General features: G+C 45.6%; 3 protein-coding genes across 3 annotated transcripts; all 3 read left to right on the top strand.

The window, feature by feature from the left end:
* Window positions 1-6,963: 6,963 nt before the first annotated feature.
* LOC139829694 (SKP1-like protein 1A) lies at window positions 6,964-8,254 on the top strand. The gene is made up of 2 exons (XM_051360456.2): window positions 6,964-7,642; window positions 7,864-8,254. The coding sequence occupies exons 1-2, from the start codon at window positions 7,076-7,078 to the stop codon at window positions 8,038-8,040; spliced, it is 744 nt and encodes a 247-aa protein (XP_051216416.1). The 5' UTR covers window positions 6,964-7,075; the 3' UTR covers window positions 8,041-8,254.
* A 171-nt stretch (window positions 8,255-8,425) lies between these two features.
* On the top strand, window positions 8,426-11,000 carry LOC127334023 (uncharacterized). The gene is made up of 2 exons (XM_071826357.1): window positions 8,426-9,290; window positions 10,504-11,000. The coding sequence occupies exons 1-2, from the start codon at window positions 8,936-8,938 to the stop codon at window positions 10,611-10,613; spliced, it is 465 nt and encodes a 154-aa protein (XP_071682458.1). The 5' UTR covers window positions 8,426-8,935; the 3' UTR covers window positions 10,614-11,000.
* Window positions 11,001-14,079: 3,079 nt separating this feature from the next.
* On the top strand, window positions 14,080-15,176 carry LOC127330294 (probable carboxylesterase 2). Its single transcript, XM_051356555.2, has one exon. The coding sequence runs from the start codon at window positions 14,132-14,134 to the stop codon at window positions 15,098-15,100; it is 969 nt and encodes a 322-aa protein (XP_051212515.1). The 5' UTR covers window positions 14,080-14,131; the 3' UTR covers window positions 15,101-15,176.
* Window positions 15,177-19,374: the final 4,198 nt, after the last annotated feature.

Below are 19,374 nucleotides of genomic sequence, written 5' to 3'. Positions count from 1 at the left end.
GCAGTTGATGGACATAATTGGATGTTCCCTGTTGCTTATGGGGTTTTGGAGGTTGAGTCACAGGAAAGTTGGACTTGGTTTCTGCAGAATTTGCGCGATCTTATAGGTCATCCACCAGGACTTGTTATCCACACAGACGCTTGCAAAGGTTTGGAGGCTGCGGTAGAAGCAGGATTCCCTGGAGTGGAGCATAGGGAATGTATGCGACACTTGGTACAGAATTTTACAAAGAAATTCAAGGGTAAAGTTTTTACTGACAACCTATGGCCAGCTTCATACACATGCAGCTCTAGGAAGCATCTGTTTCATTTGGATGTGTTGTATAAACAAAAACCTGGGGTGAAGGAGTACTTGGATGAACATCATGGTAGGGTGTGGTCAAGAAGCCAATTCAATGAAATTTGCAAGGTAGACTATGTAACAAGTAACCTTGCGGAGAGTTTCAATTCAAATGTCAAGTCATTGAAAGGGCTTATGCTGTGGCAAATATTTGATAAGATTAGGCAGATGATCATGATAAAGATCGATCTGCGTCAAAGAATTGCATCCACAAATTATGTTGGCCATCTCATGCTCCCATCTTTGATTAAGTCTTTGCATGAGAGGGCAAAACAATTGAGGATGCAATGCGTCAGAAAAGGAATGGAGGCTGAGGTAACCTACACCGACGGTCAAAACAGGGCGGTGGAGGTATCGATGAGTTTGGTTGATAGGACATGCCATTGTAGGGGATGGCAGATCCGTGGGATACCACTGCATACACGCATTGTTTTTCATGAGTGTTATAGGGGGTGAAGATGGTGAAGTTGATCAGTATGTGTCGAGTATTTCTCATTGCCAAATTTAGGGCTGCATATGCTATGAATGTTCCTACCTTGTTGGGAAAAGACCAATGGATGAAAGTCGATCCAGGCTTCAAACTGTACTCTCCAGTATTGACTAGACCGGCAGGTAGGCCGAGGAAGAATAGGATCAGAGCTAGTGCAGAGGGTGGTGCACCGATTCGAAAACGTAAGTGCAAACGTTGTGGAATCCCTGGACACATTGCTAGGATTTGTAAAAATGGAGTTGACCCAGCTTTTGGAATGGAAGATCAGGCGGGAGCAGAAAATGCAGAGGAGAATGAAGCAGCAATTCAACTTGAGATTGAAGCAACAATTCAACATGAGGTGATTGAAGCAGCAAATGCAGAGGAGATAGAAGCAGCAGTTCAACATGAGGAGATTAAAGCAGCAAATGCAGAGGAGATTGAAGCGGCAATTGAACATGAGGAGATTGAACCGATGGATCGAGAGCAGAGGGAACAGATGGATGTAGAATGGCTTCAACCGATGAGTCTAGAGGAGAGGGAACAGTATAGTCAAGAATGCCTCGAAAGTAGTAAGGCCATGATAGATGCTAACTTCGAAGAGTACATGGCAGAAGAAAAAGCACAAGCTTTGCAGAAGAAGAAGAACAAGAAAGAGGGCAAAAGGAAGGTAGACACCGGTAATATCCCTGGTAGGGTTACCCGGAGTAAGGTGGTGGCCGGCGAGTCACACCAGGAGCAAGAGAAAGATTTTATTACGAACAACTAATTTGAATTTGTATGAACAATTTGTATTGTGGTTCCCTTTGTATTGGGGATCCCTTTGTGTTGAACAATTTGTATTGGGGATGCCTTTGTGTTGAACAATTTGAATTTGTATGAACAATTTGTATTGTGGTTCCCTTTGTATTGGGGATCCCTTTGTGTTGAACAATTTGAATTTGTATGAACAATTTGTATGCCACATTTAAGCCACATTTATCATTTTAGGGTTTTAGGGTTTTAGGGTTTTAGGGTTTTAGGGTTTTAGGGTTCAATTCAAAATAATTCAAAACATGGTGGAACCTTCCCATGGAGCCTTGTTATGTTACCTACAACCTAGAGAAATAATAATGGAAAAGGAAATATAGAGATATGAAGTTTTTATGCCAAAAGCTTCAAAACCACTTCCTAGTCCATGAGCTACTAGATATGAAGATGCAGGGCTTTCTGCTCAATACACCTCCCAAATACCCACTATGCTTACAAACTTTGTCCAAATGAGTCCAAATTCGTCACACTTGTGTATCTTTGAGTTGCAAACAATATCTAGTCGGCCAAAATGTAATATATTGTTCAAATAACACAATTTTACAATTTTTATGCCAAAAGCTTCAATTTCCCTTAGTCCGTTTATTATTTGGGTGCCCCTGTTTTACTTAGTATTACTCAGTTTTCCCCCTCCGGGCCCACTTGTTTTACTCAGTCATACTCAGTTTTGCCCTTCCGATAAACATTTCCTCACTTTTCCCCTCTTAGGTCTACTCAGTTTTCCTAACTTGTACTCACTGGCTGATCTCTGATTGGTCGAGATGTATGTCACACGGATCTTGGTTAGTTGAAAGCTCAACGAACGCTTGCACCGTTCGATCATTTATGATCGGACGGCCTGTATCTCTCTCTCTACCACGATGGACGCATACGGAGACAAGAGCAGAGCACATACCTACCAACCACAGCGATCGCATATTCCGGTCGCATCCTCCTCTCTCGTATTTCCTCTCTTACTCCGGCGGTCGCGGTGGCGCGGATCTAACCGTGTGTGCGGCGGCGTGCGGCGGCGCGGATCTAACCGTGCGTGCGGTGGCGTGCGGCGGCGCGGATCTAACCGTGCGTGCGGCGGCGCTGGATCTAACCGTGCGTGCGGCGCGTGCGGCGCGCGCGGATCTAACCGTGCGTGCGTCGGCGTGCGGCGGCGCGGATCTAACCGTGCGTGCGGCGGCGTGCATCTAACCGTGCGTGCGCCGTGGATCTAAGAGTGCCGGTGAGGATCTAACCGTCAGAAATAGTTGAAATGTCTCTCTCTGTCTCACTTTCGATTCTATTCTCAGATCTGTTGAATGATGAAGAACACCAAGACGGCGGCCGTGCCGACAGTGGTCATCGATGCCACGAACATTGAAGCCATCGCCTACAACATCGCTTCGACGGCGCAGACCCAGCCTTCAATGTCGGAGCCTGTTGATGTCTCACTTCCGGTGCCGAGAGTGCGAATCGATGCCAAGACGATTGAAGCCATCGTCTACAACCGCGCTGCAAAGCCGCCGATCCAGCCCTCCGCAGATCCGTCGCTGATGAAGAACACCAAGACAGCGGCGGTTCCGACACTGGTCATCGATGCCACGAACATTGAAGCCATCGCCTAAAACATCGCTTCAACGTTTGATGGCGCAGATGACCACCCTCAGCCGCCCGTCGTCCCGGCCTTTCTTGCCCATCGCTGCGCGACCGTGTTCGACGCCGCAAATTGGGATAAATTATTATAAATTTGTATTTTTTAATTTCCAAATGGGATAAAATTGTTCGAACTACTACCTCCGTCTCAAAAAAAGCTTCTTCACGTTCTTGATGTGTCCATGTACATCCGTATGTATGATTTGAATTCTATCCCAACTTGATTGGGAAGATATTGATATGTATTTGATCCGGAGGCTGGTACATGCTTTCACTTTTGGGATCCCTTGCTAAAATTATCGTGCACATTACTTAGCACAAGTAGGAAATTGTACACCGAAATACAGTGCTTAGAGCCACAACAAAATACAGTGGTTAGAGCCATCTCTTGAATAACAATTCTATACTAAATCGTCTACCGAACCACATAACTGCTAGGACAGGGATGACACCTAATAAAACTGCACGAGATGAATCTACTTTTCTCCTCTCCCATCACTTTTAGTTCATGTTCTAGATTTTCTACCACTTGATCAAATACGGCAAGATCTGTCTCAACTCTCAACTTCTCCTTGCGAATAAGCTCTGAATTCTTCTTTTCTTCATCCACAATACGCTTCAGCTCGAATATCATCAGGTTTTTACGGGCCAATTCATCACCTAAATTGGCCACCTTCTCCTCCAAATCCATCCTCTGGCTACACCACTGGGTTGATTCATCTTGGTATGCAATGTACCATGGATCATCGGCTTGCACAGCTAATCGTAACAATAATGGAAAAAAGAACAACTGAAATCACCCCAACGAGGCCATGGCGGAACTTCAAATTCAACGGTAGTACAGAGAGCTGAAGCTATATACCTGCACTTCCGACGAGGTAGGAGAAGTAGAACGTGGCCACGACATGATCGAATCCCCACCCTCGCCGGTGTACCCGCTACGACGAGACATTGAGGACTATTTGGTACCTGCAAACTCCAATAAATTACGGGAACCGAATCGATTAGGGGGCGGGGGAGGCAGAAGCGGAGGTCTACCAATTGGTGCGCGGAACAAATCCCGGTCATCGTGGGCGGCGGATCCGCTGCGGCGGACTTTCTGCGGTGGGTACAATGCGTGCGGACGAAACAAGTCTTTGGAGCCGTGGTTGACGTGCAGCGCCGCAGATTCGTCCGACGCCGCCGGAGACAGAGCCGGCGGCGCGACGAGGCGCCGCGCCGCCGGCGATGGCTGCTCCGTCCGACGGTGGGGAACGAGCTGCCGACGGTTCTCCGGTCTAGCTTAAGAATAATTAATTAGCGAACTTGTTGCTTCTCTCTATGATATTCTCTAAAGACATATATCAGAGCGGCAAGATATGATTTTTTCTCTCTAAATAAATAGACGACCCCACTGGTCATTGGCTGCGGCAGCCCCACAGAGCGGCAATATATGAGTTTCTCTAAAAAAATAGACGACCCCACTGGTCATTGGCTCCGGCAGCCACACATAGCGGCAATATATGTCTTTTCATGAAAAATAGACTACCCCTTGGTCATTGGCTGCGGAGGCCCCACAGAGCGGCAATATATGAGTTTCTCTAAATAAATAGACGACCCCACTGGTCATTGGCTGCGGCAGCCCCACAGAGCGGCAATATATGTCTTTTCCTGAAAAATAGACGACCCCACTGGTCATTGGCTGCGGAGGCCCCACAGAGCGGCAATATATGAGTTTCCCTAAATAAATAGACGACCCCACTGGTCATTGGCTGCGGCAGCCCCACAGAGCGGCAATATATGTCTTTCTTGAAAAATATACGACCCCACTGGTCATTGGCTGCGGCAGCCCTATAGAGCGGCCCCATTTGTCATTGGCAGCACCGCGTATAAAATCATGAAATAAAACGGCCCACACGTCAGCGATAGATGGATGGCTGCTCCGACGTGTCTCCTGACCCTACCCGTCAGCACGAGACGGTCTGGGAGGAGCTGGCCCTGTGCGGCCCCACCCGGTCGGACTAACGGTCAAGGCCTCGACACGACGGCTACCGGCCGTTCCAGCACTTGTGCGTGTTTCAAACTAGAGGAGGGGAAAACTGAGGAAAAACTAAGGGACTGGGGAAAACTGAGTACAACTAACGAACCAGGGGCACGAAACTAGAAATCCCTAACTTATATGCTCAATCATAACAATCTCCTCATAATCATTGATAACCTTCAAAGTCATATACATTCAGATAAAATTTGTACTAAACAAAGAAGAATAAAAGACATGATTAAATAGATCACAATATAAATGGTTGGATCACGACAACTCAATTGCTTGCTTAAGATGGAGGAAAATAGGTTTACTGACTCAACATAAAAGTAAAAGATAGACCCTTCGCAGAGGGAAGCAGAGATTAAATCATGTGCTAGAGCTTTTTAATTTTTGAAATCATAAAGAGAGCATAAAAATAAAGTTTTGAGAGGTGTTTGTTGTTTGTCAACGAATGGTAGTGGGCACTCTAACCCCCTTGTCAAACAGACTTTCAAAGAGCGGCTCCCATGAAGGACGTTATCTCTACCAGCAAGGTAGATCATCCCGCTTCTCTTTTGTTTACACATATACTTTAGTTTTATTTATGGATGACACTCCTCCCAATCTTTGCTTTCACAAGCCATGGCTAACCGAATTCTCGGGTGCCTTCCAACATTTCACATACCATGGAGGAGTGTCTATTGCAAAATTAAGTTGCTTACTGATAAATCAGGGCAAAACATGTGAAGAGAATTATTAATGAAAGTTATTAATTGTGGCTGGGCACCCCGTTGCCAGCTCTTTTTGCAAAATTATTGAATAAACGGATGTATATGCCACTAGTCCATTGGTGAAAGTCCGTCCAACAAGATTGAAAGATAAAACACCACATACTTCCCCATGAGCTATAAAACATTGACACAAATAAGAGATAATAACTTTTAAATTGTTTAAAGGTAGCACATGAAGTATTTACTTGGAGTGGCGCAGAATACCACATAATAGGTAGTTATGGTGGACATAAATGGCATGGGTTTGGTTTAAGGTTTTGGATGCACGAGAAGCATTCCCTCTCAGTACAGGTCTTTGGCTAGCAAGGTTGGTTAACAAGCATAAGAGTTGAGGGAAACAAGCAAGGTTGGTTAGCAAGCATAAGGTTGGTTTAAGGTTGGTTACTGAAAAAGATGTACTCCATCCATTTTAAATTAGTTGTCATTTTTTTTTCTAAGAGCATCTCCAACAGGCGCTCTAAACGACGCTGTATCCTAAAAAATGGCTAGTTTAGCGCGTGGATGCAAATTAATGCTCCAACAGACGCTCTAAATGATGCTGTAAAATAGAGCTTGGGGCAAAGGCGCTATCTCGTGCACTATATTTACAGCTCTGAAAAGAGCGCGCGCTATCTCGTGCGCGCAGAAACAAGTACATATTTTTACAGCTCCAAAATTTAGAGCTTCTGTTGGAGGTGAATATGGCCTCGCGCGCAAAATATAGATAGAGCGCGCTGTAAAGCGCTTTACAGCGCTGTTGTTTAGAGCGTCTGTTGGAGATGCTCTAATGAGCGAACCTACACGGGAGACGGGACTAAATCTGACCAAAGCTGCTACAACTGGAGTAATATGAAACAGGAGAGTATGTATTTGCTCGGTTTTTACAGTACCTTTGGTATATATTTGTCTACATCTCAAATCCAAATCCAAATCCAAATCCAAATCCGGACCGGGACGGCGCGACAGGACGCCCGCATACATACCGGAAAATCAAGCCCTCTGTTTCAGTTGTTCTTCACCTGAAACGCGAAGAAACCCTAGTCCCCATCTCAATCCCCAGCCATGGATTCCACCGCCGACCCGAAGGGCAAGCGCCCTCTCTACCAGGAGGACGGCCTGGCTTACGCTAGGGCCGCCGCAGCTGCTGCGTCCGCGACCGCGGCCGCGGCGCCGGATGAGGAGGAGGCGAAGCCGAAGCCAAAGCCCTCGTCTTCCTCGGAGGAGGCGAAGCCGGAACCGGAGGCGGAGGATCAGGCGGAGATGCCACCCCTGGTGCTGGTGGCTGAGGACGGCGTGGAGGTGAGCATCTCCCGCCGCGCGGCGCGGATGTCGCACATGCTCCGCCTCCTGATGGAGGACAGCTGCGCCGACGGCCCCATCCCCGCCCCCAATGTCCACTCCGACATCCTCGACCTCGTCGTCCAGTACTGCGAGAAGCACGGGCCCTACTACGACCCCGAGGCCTCCGAGCGCGCCCGCAACCCCTTCCCGCCCTTCCCCGTCGAGCTCACCCCCACCGTCTCCTCCATCAAGCCCGTCACCTACGTCGACCCCGACCCGCACGGCCTCAAGGACTGGGACAAGGACTTCATCTCACTCGACAACTCCACCCTCTTCGAGGTCATCCTGGTAAAGCCGATTCTCAACATTCTTGCTCTACCTTCTACTCCACAAGTCATTCGATTGCCTGGATAGATTGGTACCAATCTGTTAAATTTGAGAGTTAGGATACTGAATAGGGAGAGAAAGCTCTTAGGAGACTGCAATCACAATATTGTACTAAATAAATCAGGAATTTGCTTCTGTATACAAGGATCTGAGGATAATTTTGTTTGTTAATGTGTGTGCAGGCCGCCAACTACCTGAACATCGAGGACCTTCTGGACCTGGGCACCACAACAGTGGCTGACATGATGAGGGGGAAAAAGCCAGAGGAGATCCGTGAAATCTTTGAGATCGAGAACGACTACACACCGGAGCAGGAGGCCGAACTCAGGAAGGAGAACGCGTGGGCCTTCGAGGACTAAATAATGATGCGTACCCTGATTTTGTCTATGCTGCTACTCTTGGGTTCATGTGCAAATCCCCACCTTAACTTCGATTCCAAGTAGGCCTAGATAGATGGATGAGTCGGTGAAAACCAAAAACTATCATATGGAGCTATACAAAATTCTGCTGTGAACTGTTGATGCCTGGGTGTTTGATTTCAAAGTGGTTGAATCGACGGAACTTTAATTCCAATTTGTGTTCAGCTTAGTTATTTTTGTCAGTTGTACGTGGTTTGCAGTTAAGTTTTTGCTTGTATCTTGCTGAATTTTTGGTGCGCTCATTGCAAAATTTTGTTCAGTTACAGTTTATTGTTTGTGTTTCTATGCTCGACCGTACCTGCTTCTTCTATGTAAATTGAGAAGGTAATTTCATCAGTGTTTGATACAGTTCTGTAAATTAGTGATGTTTGCTTGTTCCTGTTTCGATTCTTTGCCCTGAGCAGAAATTATCAACTTCAAGTTTATAGATACAAGTTTATAGATAAGTTGGAGAAAACCGAGACTATGTGTGGAACAGTTAAGGTTGTAATGTACAACGCATATTTCTTTCATGTAAATGTGATGAATGTTCTGAATGTGTTGGTTATGTCACCAGAATTTCTGAATATGGTAAGCTTTTACCCATTTGCTCTTAGCTCATCTGTTCACAAATACTTATCGCTTACACTGATGATATATGAGCTGTGAATTTGGTAAGCTAATTGCACATTTACTCTTAGTTGCTCCATCTTTTTAGAAACACTTGTTGCTGACGCTGACAATTGTTATGTTGTGATCCAAATTTGTATAAAAGAGAGGCTAACTTCTGACAAGCATTGAAGGGATCTTCATCACCTTCTGAGGGACCTATCGATAATTACCCAGCCGGCAGACCATGGTGGGGGGCTGGAAGCAATGCCCTCATACCGGCAGAAGACGGTGGGCTGTGTGGTTTGTTGGCCTTGACAAGTTCACCCTCTACCTGTGCACTGTGGTTGCTGCAACGGGTCCTAAAAGAAAGGATATGTGGGTACGAGGCGGAGTTATAAGGCTGAATGGGCTCTCCATTAGCCACCTGTATCACAGGCCATCTTTGATCGGCTCTGCTAAACGTCCTGATTCAGATCTTGTTTTCGTGAGCCTATATGCTGGCGTCTTCATGATCGACCTTGAATCAGCGTGCGCGGCAAAGGTGTTCGAGAGGGATGAATTCAACGCCATCTTTCCCTACATGAGCTTTTGCACTCCAGGTGATATCCTCAAGCCTGTCAGCTTTTCTATGTTCGAGTTTTGTGGATACCTGCCAGAAAGAAGTAACCAATCACTTGCTTATTTTAGATTTCCCTACATATACTTAACAATAGTAGTTTCTATGCTGAAGCTGCGCCCCAGACATAATCTTGCTAAACCGTCTGAATAAGTAGCATGCCTTAAAACATGCTATTTTTTGTTCGAAACCCCAATGTTGTATTGAAGAAAATAGATCACTTTAGATTTTGGAGCTAGATTGTTGTGGCAAGGATAATTGTGCTAGAAAATATCATTCGAGTCACTTGGCCAGTGGACCAAGGAGGTTTTATGAACATTTGTCCTCTATGCAAATAATTATGGAAGTTACAAGCTGCAGAGGGTCCGTGCTTAAGAATAGTGTGCTTTCCTTGACAGAGTTTAAACCATTGGACACCTTGTTTTGTGTCAAGGTTTAGCTGAGAGTTAATAATCTTCCAATCTTTATGCAATAAGATAGGAAATTAGGATAGTATCAGTCCTTTTTCTTATGATTAGCTTGATGGCCGACCTCTTTCTGAGCAGTTTCCTAGGCCTTTTAACTGAACTACTTTGGTGCAAGTTCCCTTCTAGACTCAAGGATGTGTGAGGTTCAGAAGGGTATAGGGATTGGGAGAAAATTGTCAACTCCGGCTGAATTTGGATAAAAACATGTCAATCTGTTAGTCCTATGTGATTCTTCAGATCGATTAGTATGGATTATCAATCCTTACAAGAATTCTCTGCTTACTGAAACTATGATGCTCTAAAAAAAGAGCAGGTCCATTTTCCATCCAAAGGGATATAAAATTTTAATTGACATTTGATATAAGAGCTTTTCTTTAACTGTTGGATGCATAGGTACAGCATTATTTTAAACCAAGTATACTAGTCTTTTGAATAGACGGTGTCATGGATAGTCTAAGTTTATTTCTATAACTAAGTACATGTGGCCCATTGTGCTCTGTTAGTTTGATCCACATAACATTCTTGACCTGCTGATTCATGATCTGGGTAACGTCTTTCCGGAGTACTGTCATGCACTGATTATGATTTGGATGTGTGGTTTATTTTGGGCCATAACGTGAGTTAGGCATAGATCAATGTTTTGATCATACGCAGCCAGCTGATCGTTCACTACAAACTTATCATATCTGTAACTGCTCGCTTTTTTGTTGTTGTTTATCACATATGCAGTGCCACATGGAGATGTTAGAGCAGGGAAGCTGGGTGTTGTTGCAGCAAACAGCATGTCTTCCACAGGTTTCGAGGATGGGGTAACAGCACTGCGTTTGGAGGCACTATAGGCTTGCGGACGTTCAGCTGTTAGTCCGAGCTCTGCTGATGTATTGATGCCATGGTCGACTAAGCTGTTTCTGGAACGTTGGTGGTGATGAGTTCTTAGGCGATACTGTTGGTGGTGATGAGTTCTTAGGCGATGCTGTTGGCCTGATGCTCTGCTTTGTTTTCATGTTGCTCAGGCGTTTTGTTACCTGGCCTTGTAAGAACTTGTGAGCTTCACTTGTGATCTGGGGAGCAGTTTTGCTTCCCCTGTTTCAAGTAAATTACAATAACTTTCGCAAGTGTACCTGTTGAGAGAACAATGTGCTGTGTTTAGCATTTGTCATGTATGAGATAGTTTTCAGTTCACTCTCGAGATATCCATTTGGGAACGAAATTCGCCTAGACTTGAACTGTATGGTCGCATGAGCACTGGCTTGAGTCTTCTCAGGTTTGCCATGATCATATAATTCAACGAACTCTTCTATTCACCGGATATTCATAAATCCTTACTTTAGGCTCCTGCTGTGGCCCTAACGAGAAGTTTGCTGTTGGGCCAAATTTGTTCAGTACCCCTGTTCAGTTTATATCAATTTGAGCATTAATTTGACTAAATTTTGTGCGAATCCCCAAAGGCTGGAAATGTTGCACACAAAGAAAAATCCTAAGCCATTGACTATCATGAAAACCTGGGAAGGAATAAGGAGCACAAGCCAGTACAACACCCAGCACAAAATATTTCTTAAACTCAACATCGGTGGTGCCTTCAAGGTGATTGCTGCGAAAGAATGACGAATATGCAAGGGGATTGTTGCAAGTTCATTTCATACCAAGCTCAGTGTGGCAGTGCAGACTGTGAACCTCGCGGAGCAAATGGGGCCATCCTATTGTCATTGAGATAAACTCCCTCAGAGCTGCTGATGTTGGCACTGGACAAACGTGAATCTGATGCTTCGCCGTTGGCGGTTGTGCACTTGTGCTTGGAGATCGCAAGTTCCACATTCCTACTTGTTTCTCCCAGTGTGGTATTTAGGCTTGCAAGCGAGAGTTGAATAGACTGTCCCATGAGCGCTGGCTAGAGTGGGGTGGTCGTGTGATGTAAACAGAGCGCTGCTTTGTGACCATGATGTACCAGCGACTGATGGTGCTATTGTTGCGGGTGATACCCCAAGTTTAGAAATAAAGTTAGACTTTCCCTAAAAATGATATTGCAAGTTGCATCTTCATTGATAGTTAATTATTTTTGAATTAAATAAGTTCGAATCAATAGTATTTTGTAGTCATACTATCTCCTGTTCCAATCTCAATTTTCATAAGTTAGCCGCAGGATAAATAGATTAGAAAATGGTAGCATACGATAGCCTTATTTGGTTTCAGACTTATCTCATGTGATCTTCAAATCCTAATTTATTACTGAATATTGATAGATCTATTTTTATACTCATGCATGTTTTATATACAAACATATTGTGTGAGGGTATAGTTTGCAAATCTTATGATTGTATTTTTCATATTGATCGAGCTAGACGTGCTTAGTGGTGCAAGGTGTTGGCTCTTATCATTGATCTCAAAGTCCACGGTACACTCCCATTATTGATAGATCTACTTTTGTACTCATGCCCATTTTACATATAAACTTTTATCACAGGGATAGTATTCGAGACGTGCTTAGTGCAAGGTGTCAACTGCTATAATTGATCTCAAAGTCCACGGGTACACGCCTACACGGTACACCAACCAGCTGGCAACCACCGCTAGCTGCATCTCCAGAAAAACAAAACAACCGAAACTACTTGATTCATATGTTGGCATGCGGTTCCTTGAAACTGTGAGCTTAGACTAGCCACTATGGGTATCATAGGTAATATTTTCTCCGTCCAATAAAATATGTTTTTATTTTGTCTAAGTTTAGATGTATCTAGATATTATAATAAATAATAAATAGATCCTAAACATAACTTTGCATTGAGATTCTACAAATCAATAAATATAAGAAAACTATGATACTACTATGCATTATAAAGATACTGCTATGTAAGCACACTTAGCTCAGATCTTTAGTATCATATGAATGATACTAGGAGAATTCTACGAAGAAGCCCCGCACAACTCCTCACCCATGCGGCCGTAAATTTTTGTGCACTTTTCCCTATAGGAGAGAGCAATTCCAGCATTGAGAAATCTGCCACTTCATGAATGACATGAACGCATTAATGGCGAAATTTGAAAACTTAAAATGATTTAACTATTAAACCGTTATTTTGATTAGTGCATTTTATATCGCTGAATTAGTCTCGATGAGATCATCATAACTAGATCGCGTGTTGCTATGTTTAGAAGATGTTTTTTTTTTGGGTCAGGTCAGTTGTTGGGCACAATTCTAGTTGCACATTATGTTCTCATGATTACCATATTAGCAGAATACAGTGCCACCATATATTTATATATAGGAAACATTTAACATGTTTTTGGACATCAAGTGATCGACACAATTAGAGAACGGAACTTGAATTGTGTCCAACAACTAGGAGATGGTATCATTCAATAAAAAATGGTAGCATGCAACATTTGCATGTACATAGAATAGTGTACATGAAACTCGATCACAAACACGCTATTGTTAATCTGGCAACCACAATTCACATAATCTCACAAAATAGATGAGAATGATCTAGCAAATACTGACAAACTAGTTATTTTTAAATCTGAAAATTAAGTACTGCATAATCTGACAATCATAGGACAATAGTTTAGTAGTTAATGGTGACAAAAGTCATCGAAACATATCGATGTGTGATTTAGTTCCTATGATCTCGCCGCTATGAAACTAATGGTGAAGACAGATCAACCATCAGATTAAAGGTTTAAGAGATAAAACTTCTTAAAAGTTCAAATTTAAGAGAATATTGGCTGACTTCATGGCTATGGTTATGTTAGACTGAGCGGTACCACATAATAACCTCCCATGCTGCACCCCCTGGTTCTGGTAGCACAACTCGTAATACTATTATATCATATTATACGTACACTACTCTTCTGACATAGATTTGGTGCAGTAATGTATCTCACAAATGTGCAAATTTTCAATTGAAAATTTTATGAAAAGAATGTGTAATTTGATCTACACAAAAATGACAAAAGTGCAGATCTGAGTATAGTGCTTTTAAATCTTTTTAAAAAGGCAGACTTTGTCATTTATGTGTAACTTAGAATATAAAATATTTGAAACTGAGATTTTGCACGTTAGTGGGATATATCATTAGCTAGTTTTAAATTTTTTTCTGAATTTTTCTAAAAAATTTAAATACAAGTTTTTGAATGTTTTGATATGCCATGAGTACTTGTGCTCGGAGCCAAATAGCTTTCCCCTACTCTTCGCTCAACTCCTCTTTATTTTTGTTCTCAACAGCGACTATGAGACATGCAAGTAAGTGCATGAAGAACCATAAATACCCGTTCACGTTCCAGAAACATGGGCACCCTCCTCGTCGCTCCGCGCCATTTTGCTCTTCGCCCCGCGCGAAGCCAAGTGAAGGCCGCCATCATGGACTCCGAAATCGAGTACGAGCTTCCCGGTCTCATCCGCGTGCACAAGAGCGGCTTCGTGGAGCGCCTGCAAGGCACCGAGACCTCCCCGCCCTCCCCCTCCGGGGACCTCGCCACCGGCGTCGCCTCCAAGGACGTCGTCCTAGGAGACCCCACGTCCAAGGTCTCCGTCCGCCTCTACCTTCCCTCCAACGCCGCCGCGGAGCCCGGCAAGAAGCTCCCCCTTGTGGTCTTCTACTACGGCGGCGCATTCGTGGTCAGCACCGCCGCCACCCTGATCTACCACAGGTACGCCGCCTCCCTCGCCGCCGCGGTCCCTGCCGTCGTCGTGTCCGTCAACTACCGCCTCGCTCCGGAGACCCCGCTCCCGGCAGCCTACGACGACGTCTTCGCGGGCCTCAAGGCGGTCGTCGCCGCGTGCGGTCCGGACGGCGCGGAGCCCTGGCTCGCGACCTACGGCGATGCATCCCGCATCGTCCTCGCCGGCGACAGCGCCGGCGCCAACCTGGCGCACCACACCGCGATAAGGCTTCGGAAGGAACCTATCGAGGGGTACGGCGACGAGGTCCGCGGCGTCGCGCTCCTCTACTCCTACTTCTGGGGGAAAGAGCCGCTGGGCGGGGAGCCCGCAGACGCCGCCGTCCGCGGCAGGTTCGAGCGCTCCTGGGAGGTCGCCTGCGACGGCAAGTTCGGGCCCGACCACCCGTACATCAACCCGTTCTCGGCGCCGCAGGAGGAGTGGAGGCAGCTCGGGTGCCGCCACGTGCTGGTCACCACCGGCGAACTCTGCTGGTTCGTGGAGAGGTCGCGCGCCTACGTAGAGGCGATCAAGGCGTGCGGGTGGGACGGCGAGCTCGAGTTCTACGAGACCAAGGGCAAGGGACACGTATACTTCTTGTTCAACCCTGACTGCGAAGAGGCCATCAAGGACCTCGCCGTCGTGGCGGACTTCGTCCGGCGCTGCTGAGGTTTTCTTCGCTCCTTTGCTTTATCCGGGTCAGCGATTCACTAGTAATAAAGGAGCACGTAATTTCTGTAATTTTGTTTGTGGGTGCTTATCAAGCATGCATATATCTCGCTCGATAAATTTCTGTATTATTCATGCGCAATGCGCCAGTTGCAGCTTCATTGCAGGGATCGATGAAAGGCAGTGGAGTGATAGTACTTTTCCTATTCTGAATTTCTGGTGTGCATCATAAGCAACTAGCAGCACAATCACATTTTACATGTACTTCTGATTACACTTGTAAGTTGTAACACGAGCGAATTAATGTTTGATTTGATTCTCTGAATCGATTGCCGGTTGCAACTTCACTGCATGATGGAAGCAAAATTTAATGGACTGAACTGATATTTTGGTGGTTTCCGAATTCACGATTACCACAGTCTAAGAGCATCTCTACTAGATATCGGAAAAAATGTTTACAGTAAATCGCAAAACGTTTTACGACATGAAAAAGTCTTCTCACAGAGTGGGTACCGCAAAAAGAGTCGGGAGATGGACAAAATCATACGTGGGATCCTCCGTATTTTGCCTTTTCTCCTATTTTTCCCTAATCCCACCCATCTTCCTCTCGACGACCATCTTCGTTGCCCTCCTACGTCGTATTGTTTCTGAGCTTGCTTCTTTATCCTTCACTGGTAGAAAAACAGGCTTCCGTCCAGCCCCATAAATCGCGAAGCTATAGGAACCGCGACTAATGGGACCTTTAGTCGCGGTTCGGGAGGCGAACCGCGACCAAAGACCTGGGCCAGGGCGCTCGGTGGCCAGCTGGTGCACGTGGGGGCTTTAGTCGCGGTTGGCTTGGCCAACCGCGACTAAAGGTGCCCGAAGGCCTTTAGTCGCGGTTGGCCAGGCCAACCGGGACTAAAGGCCCATCCCTATAAAAGGGCCTCAGCTCACAGCACTTAGCCATTTGGTGTCACTTCTCTTCACAAGCTTCACAAGGGGGTGTAGGTTTGCTTTTGGTTCCTCTTATGCACACAAGGTGTTTGATAAAATGCCCCAAGAGCATGAAACAAACATGATATGACGTGTTGGAGCCACACTTGAGCTTCCTTATTTATTTTTTCCTCCTCGATCGCGGTTAGCAACTTGAACCTTTCATGTGTCATTGATAAAATATGCATGTGTGTAGTTCATTGTTTAATTATATATTTTATATTATAATAATGCAGATGAATCGGCAATGGATGTACGGTAACCGACTCTCCGGCGAGTTCACTACGGGTTTGAAAGATTTCCTCGTAGTGGCTAATGCGAACAAGCAGGGGGGTTTTGTTATCTGTCCATGTGTTAACTGTAAGAATCAGAAGGGTTACTCTTCCTCAAGAGATGTTCACATGCACCTGCTTCGGCACGGTTTCATGCCAAGCTATAATTGTTGGACCAAGCATGGAGAAAGAGGGGTTATAATGGAAGAAGATGAAGAAGGGGATGATTTCATCGATGAAAGCTATCTTGCTCATTTCGGTGATACTTTCATGGAGGATGCTGAAGGTGAAGGGGAAGGTGAAGGGGAAGGTGAAGAAGAGGCACGTGATGATCCCGTTGATGATCTTGGTCGGACCATTGCTGATGCACGGAGACGCTGCGAAACTGAAAAGGAGAGGGAGAATTTGGATCGCATGTTAGAGGATCACAGAAAGGCGCTGTACCCCGGATGCGATGATGGTCTGAAAAAGCTGGGCTGCACACTGGATTTGCTGAAATGGAAGGCACAGGCAGGTGTAGCTGACTCGGCATTTGAAAACTTGCTGAAAATGTTGAAGAATATGTTTCCAAAGAATAACGAGTTGCCCGCCAGTACGTACGAAGCAAAGAAGGTTGTCTGCCCTCTAGGTTTAGAGGTTCTGAAGATACATGCATGCATCAACGACTGCATCCTCTACCGCGGTGAATACGAGAATTTGAATGAATGCCCGGTATGCACTCATTGCGTTATAAGATCAGAGGCGATGACCCTGGTGACGATGTTTAGGGCCAGAAACCCAGGAAGAGGGTTCCCGCCAAGGTGATGTGGTATGCTCCTATAATACCACGGTTGAAACGTCTGTTCAGGAACAAAGAGCATGCAAAGTTGTTGCGATGGCACAAAGAGGACCGTAAGTCGGACGGGGAGTTGAGACACCCCGCAGATGGAACGCAATGGAGAAAGATCGACAGAGAGTTCAAAGATTTTGCAGCTGACGCAAGGAACATAAGATTTGGTCTAAGTACAGATGGCATGAATCCTTTTGGCGAGCAGAGCTCCAGCCATAGCACCTGGCCCGTGACTCTATGCATCTACAACCTTCCTCCTTGGTTGTGCATGAAGCGGAAGTTCATTATGATGCCAGTGCTCATCCAAGGTCCGAAGCAACCCGGCAACGACATCGATGTGTACCTAAGGCCATTAGTTGATGAACTTTTACAGCTGTGGGGCAGACCTGGTGTCCGTGTGTGGGATGAGCACAAAGAAGAGGAATTTGACCTACGAGCGTTGCTTTTCGTAACCATCAACGATTGGCCTGCTCTTAGTAACCTTTTGGGACTGTCAAATAAGGGATACAATGCATGCACGCACTGCTTACATGAGACTGAAAGTGTACATTTGCCAAATTGTAAGAAGAACGTGTACCTTGGGCATCGTCGATTTCTTCCGAAAATTCATCCAAAGAAGAAAGAAAGGCAAGCATTACAACGGCAAGGCAGATCACCGGCCGAAGCCTGCCGAACACACCGCTGCTGAGGCATTTGATATGGTCAAGGATATGAAACTCAACTATGCAAAGGGTCCGGGCGGACAATCAGTTCCGAAGGGAGCTGCCGGGCACGCAGCCATGTGGAAGAAGAAATCTATATTCTGGGAGCTAGAATATTGGAAAGTCCTAGAAGTCCGCTCTGCAATCGACGTGATGCACGTTACGAAGAATATTTGCGTGAACCTCCTAAGCTTCTTGGGCGTGTATGGGAAGACAAATGATACAAAGGAAGCACGGCAGGACCAGCAACGTTTGAAAGACCCTGATGACCGGCATCCGGAACGGTTTCAAGGTCGTGCCAGCTACGCTCTGACCAAAGAAGAGAAGGTCATCTTTTTGAATGCCCGAGCGATGAAGGTCACGTCTGGATTCTCGTCCAATATAAAGGGAATAATAAACATGGCGGAGAAAAAGTTCCAAAACCTGAAGTCTCACGACTGCCACGTGATTATGACGCAATTGCTTCCGATTGCTTTGAGGGGGCTCCTGCCGGAAAATGTTCGAGTAGCCATTGTGAAGCTATGTGCATTCCTCAATGCAATCTCTCAGAAGGTAATCAATCCAGAAGTTCTACCACGGTTACAGAATGATGTGATCCAATGTCTTGTCAGTTTCGAGTTGGTGTTCCCGCCATCCTTCTTCAATATTATGACGCACCTCCTGGTTCACCTAGTCGATGAGATTTCCATTCTCGGTCCTGTATTTCTACACAATATGTTCCCCTTCGAGAGGTTCATGGGAATATTAAAGAAATATGTTCGTAACCGTGCTAGGCCAGAAGGAAGCATCGCCAAGGGCTATGGAAATGAGGAGGTAATTGAGTTTTGTGTTGACTTTGTTCCTGACCTTAAGCCGATTGGTCTTCCTCGATCGCGACACGAGGGGAGACTAAGTGGAAAAGGCACGATCGGAAGGAAATCAACGATATGTATGGACGGCCATTCTCTGACTGAAGCACACCACACGCTTCGACCAATTCCAGCTTGGTGGCTCCGTACTTTGAGAAACACAAGAATATTTTACGCTCGGACAACCCTGGGAAGCCTGAATCCTGGATTAGGAAGGCCCACATGGAGACTTTCGGCAGTTGGTTGAGAAAACATTTAATGAATGACGATCATGTTGTAGATCAGCTGTACATGTTGGTGATACGTCTCCGACGTATCGATAATTTCTTATGTTCCATGCCACATTATTGATGTTATCTACATGTTTTATGCACACTTTATGTCATATTCGTGCATTTTCTGGAACTAACCTATTAACAAGATGCCGAAGTGCCGCTTGTCAAGTCTGCTGTTTTTGGTTTCAGAAATCCTAGTAAGGAAATATTCTCGAATTGGACGAAATCAAAGCCCAGTGGGCCTATTTACTCACGAAGCTTCCAGAAGTCCGAAGGAGAGACGAAGAGGGGCCACGGAGGGGCCACACTATAGGGCGGCGCGGCCCCCCCCTTGGCCGCGCCGGCCTGTGGTGTGGGGCCCCCGTGCCGCCTCT

Source organism: Lolium perenne, chromosome 2, assembly GCF_019359855.2.
Source record: "Lolium perenne isolate Kyuss_39 chromosome 2, Kyuss_2.0, whole genome shotgun sequence".
In the NCBI taxonomy this organism is placed as follows: domain Eukaryota; kingdom Viridiplantae; phylum Streptophyta; class Magnoliopsida; order Poales; family Poaceae; genus Lolium; species Lolium perenne.
Note: the sequence above shows the minus strand (reverse complement) of the source record. Positions and strands in the feature narration are given on the sequence as shown.

Bases quoted from the DNA above. Each gene is read 5' to 3' on its own strand.
- LOC139829694 (XM_051360456.2), top strand. From the start codon at position 7,076: ATGGATTCCACCGCCGACCCGAAGGGCAAGCGCCCTCTCTACCAGGAG. The intron at 7,643-7,863 runs GTAAAGCCGATT...ATGTGTGTGCAG, and splicing joins CCCTCTTCGAGGTCATCCTG to GCCGCCAACTACCTGAACAT.
- LOC127334023 (XM_071826357.1), top strand. From the start codon at position 8,936: ATGGTGGGGGGCTGGAAGCAATGCCCTCATACCGGCAGAAGACGGTGG. The intron at 9,291-10,503 runs GTGATATCCTCA...TCACATATGCAG, and splicing joins CATGAGCTTTTGCACTCCAG to TGCCACATGGAGATGTTAGA.
- LOC127330294 (XM_051356555.2), top strand. From the start codon at position 14,132: ATGGACTCCGAAATCGAGTACGAGCTTCCCGGTCTCATCCGCGTGCAC.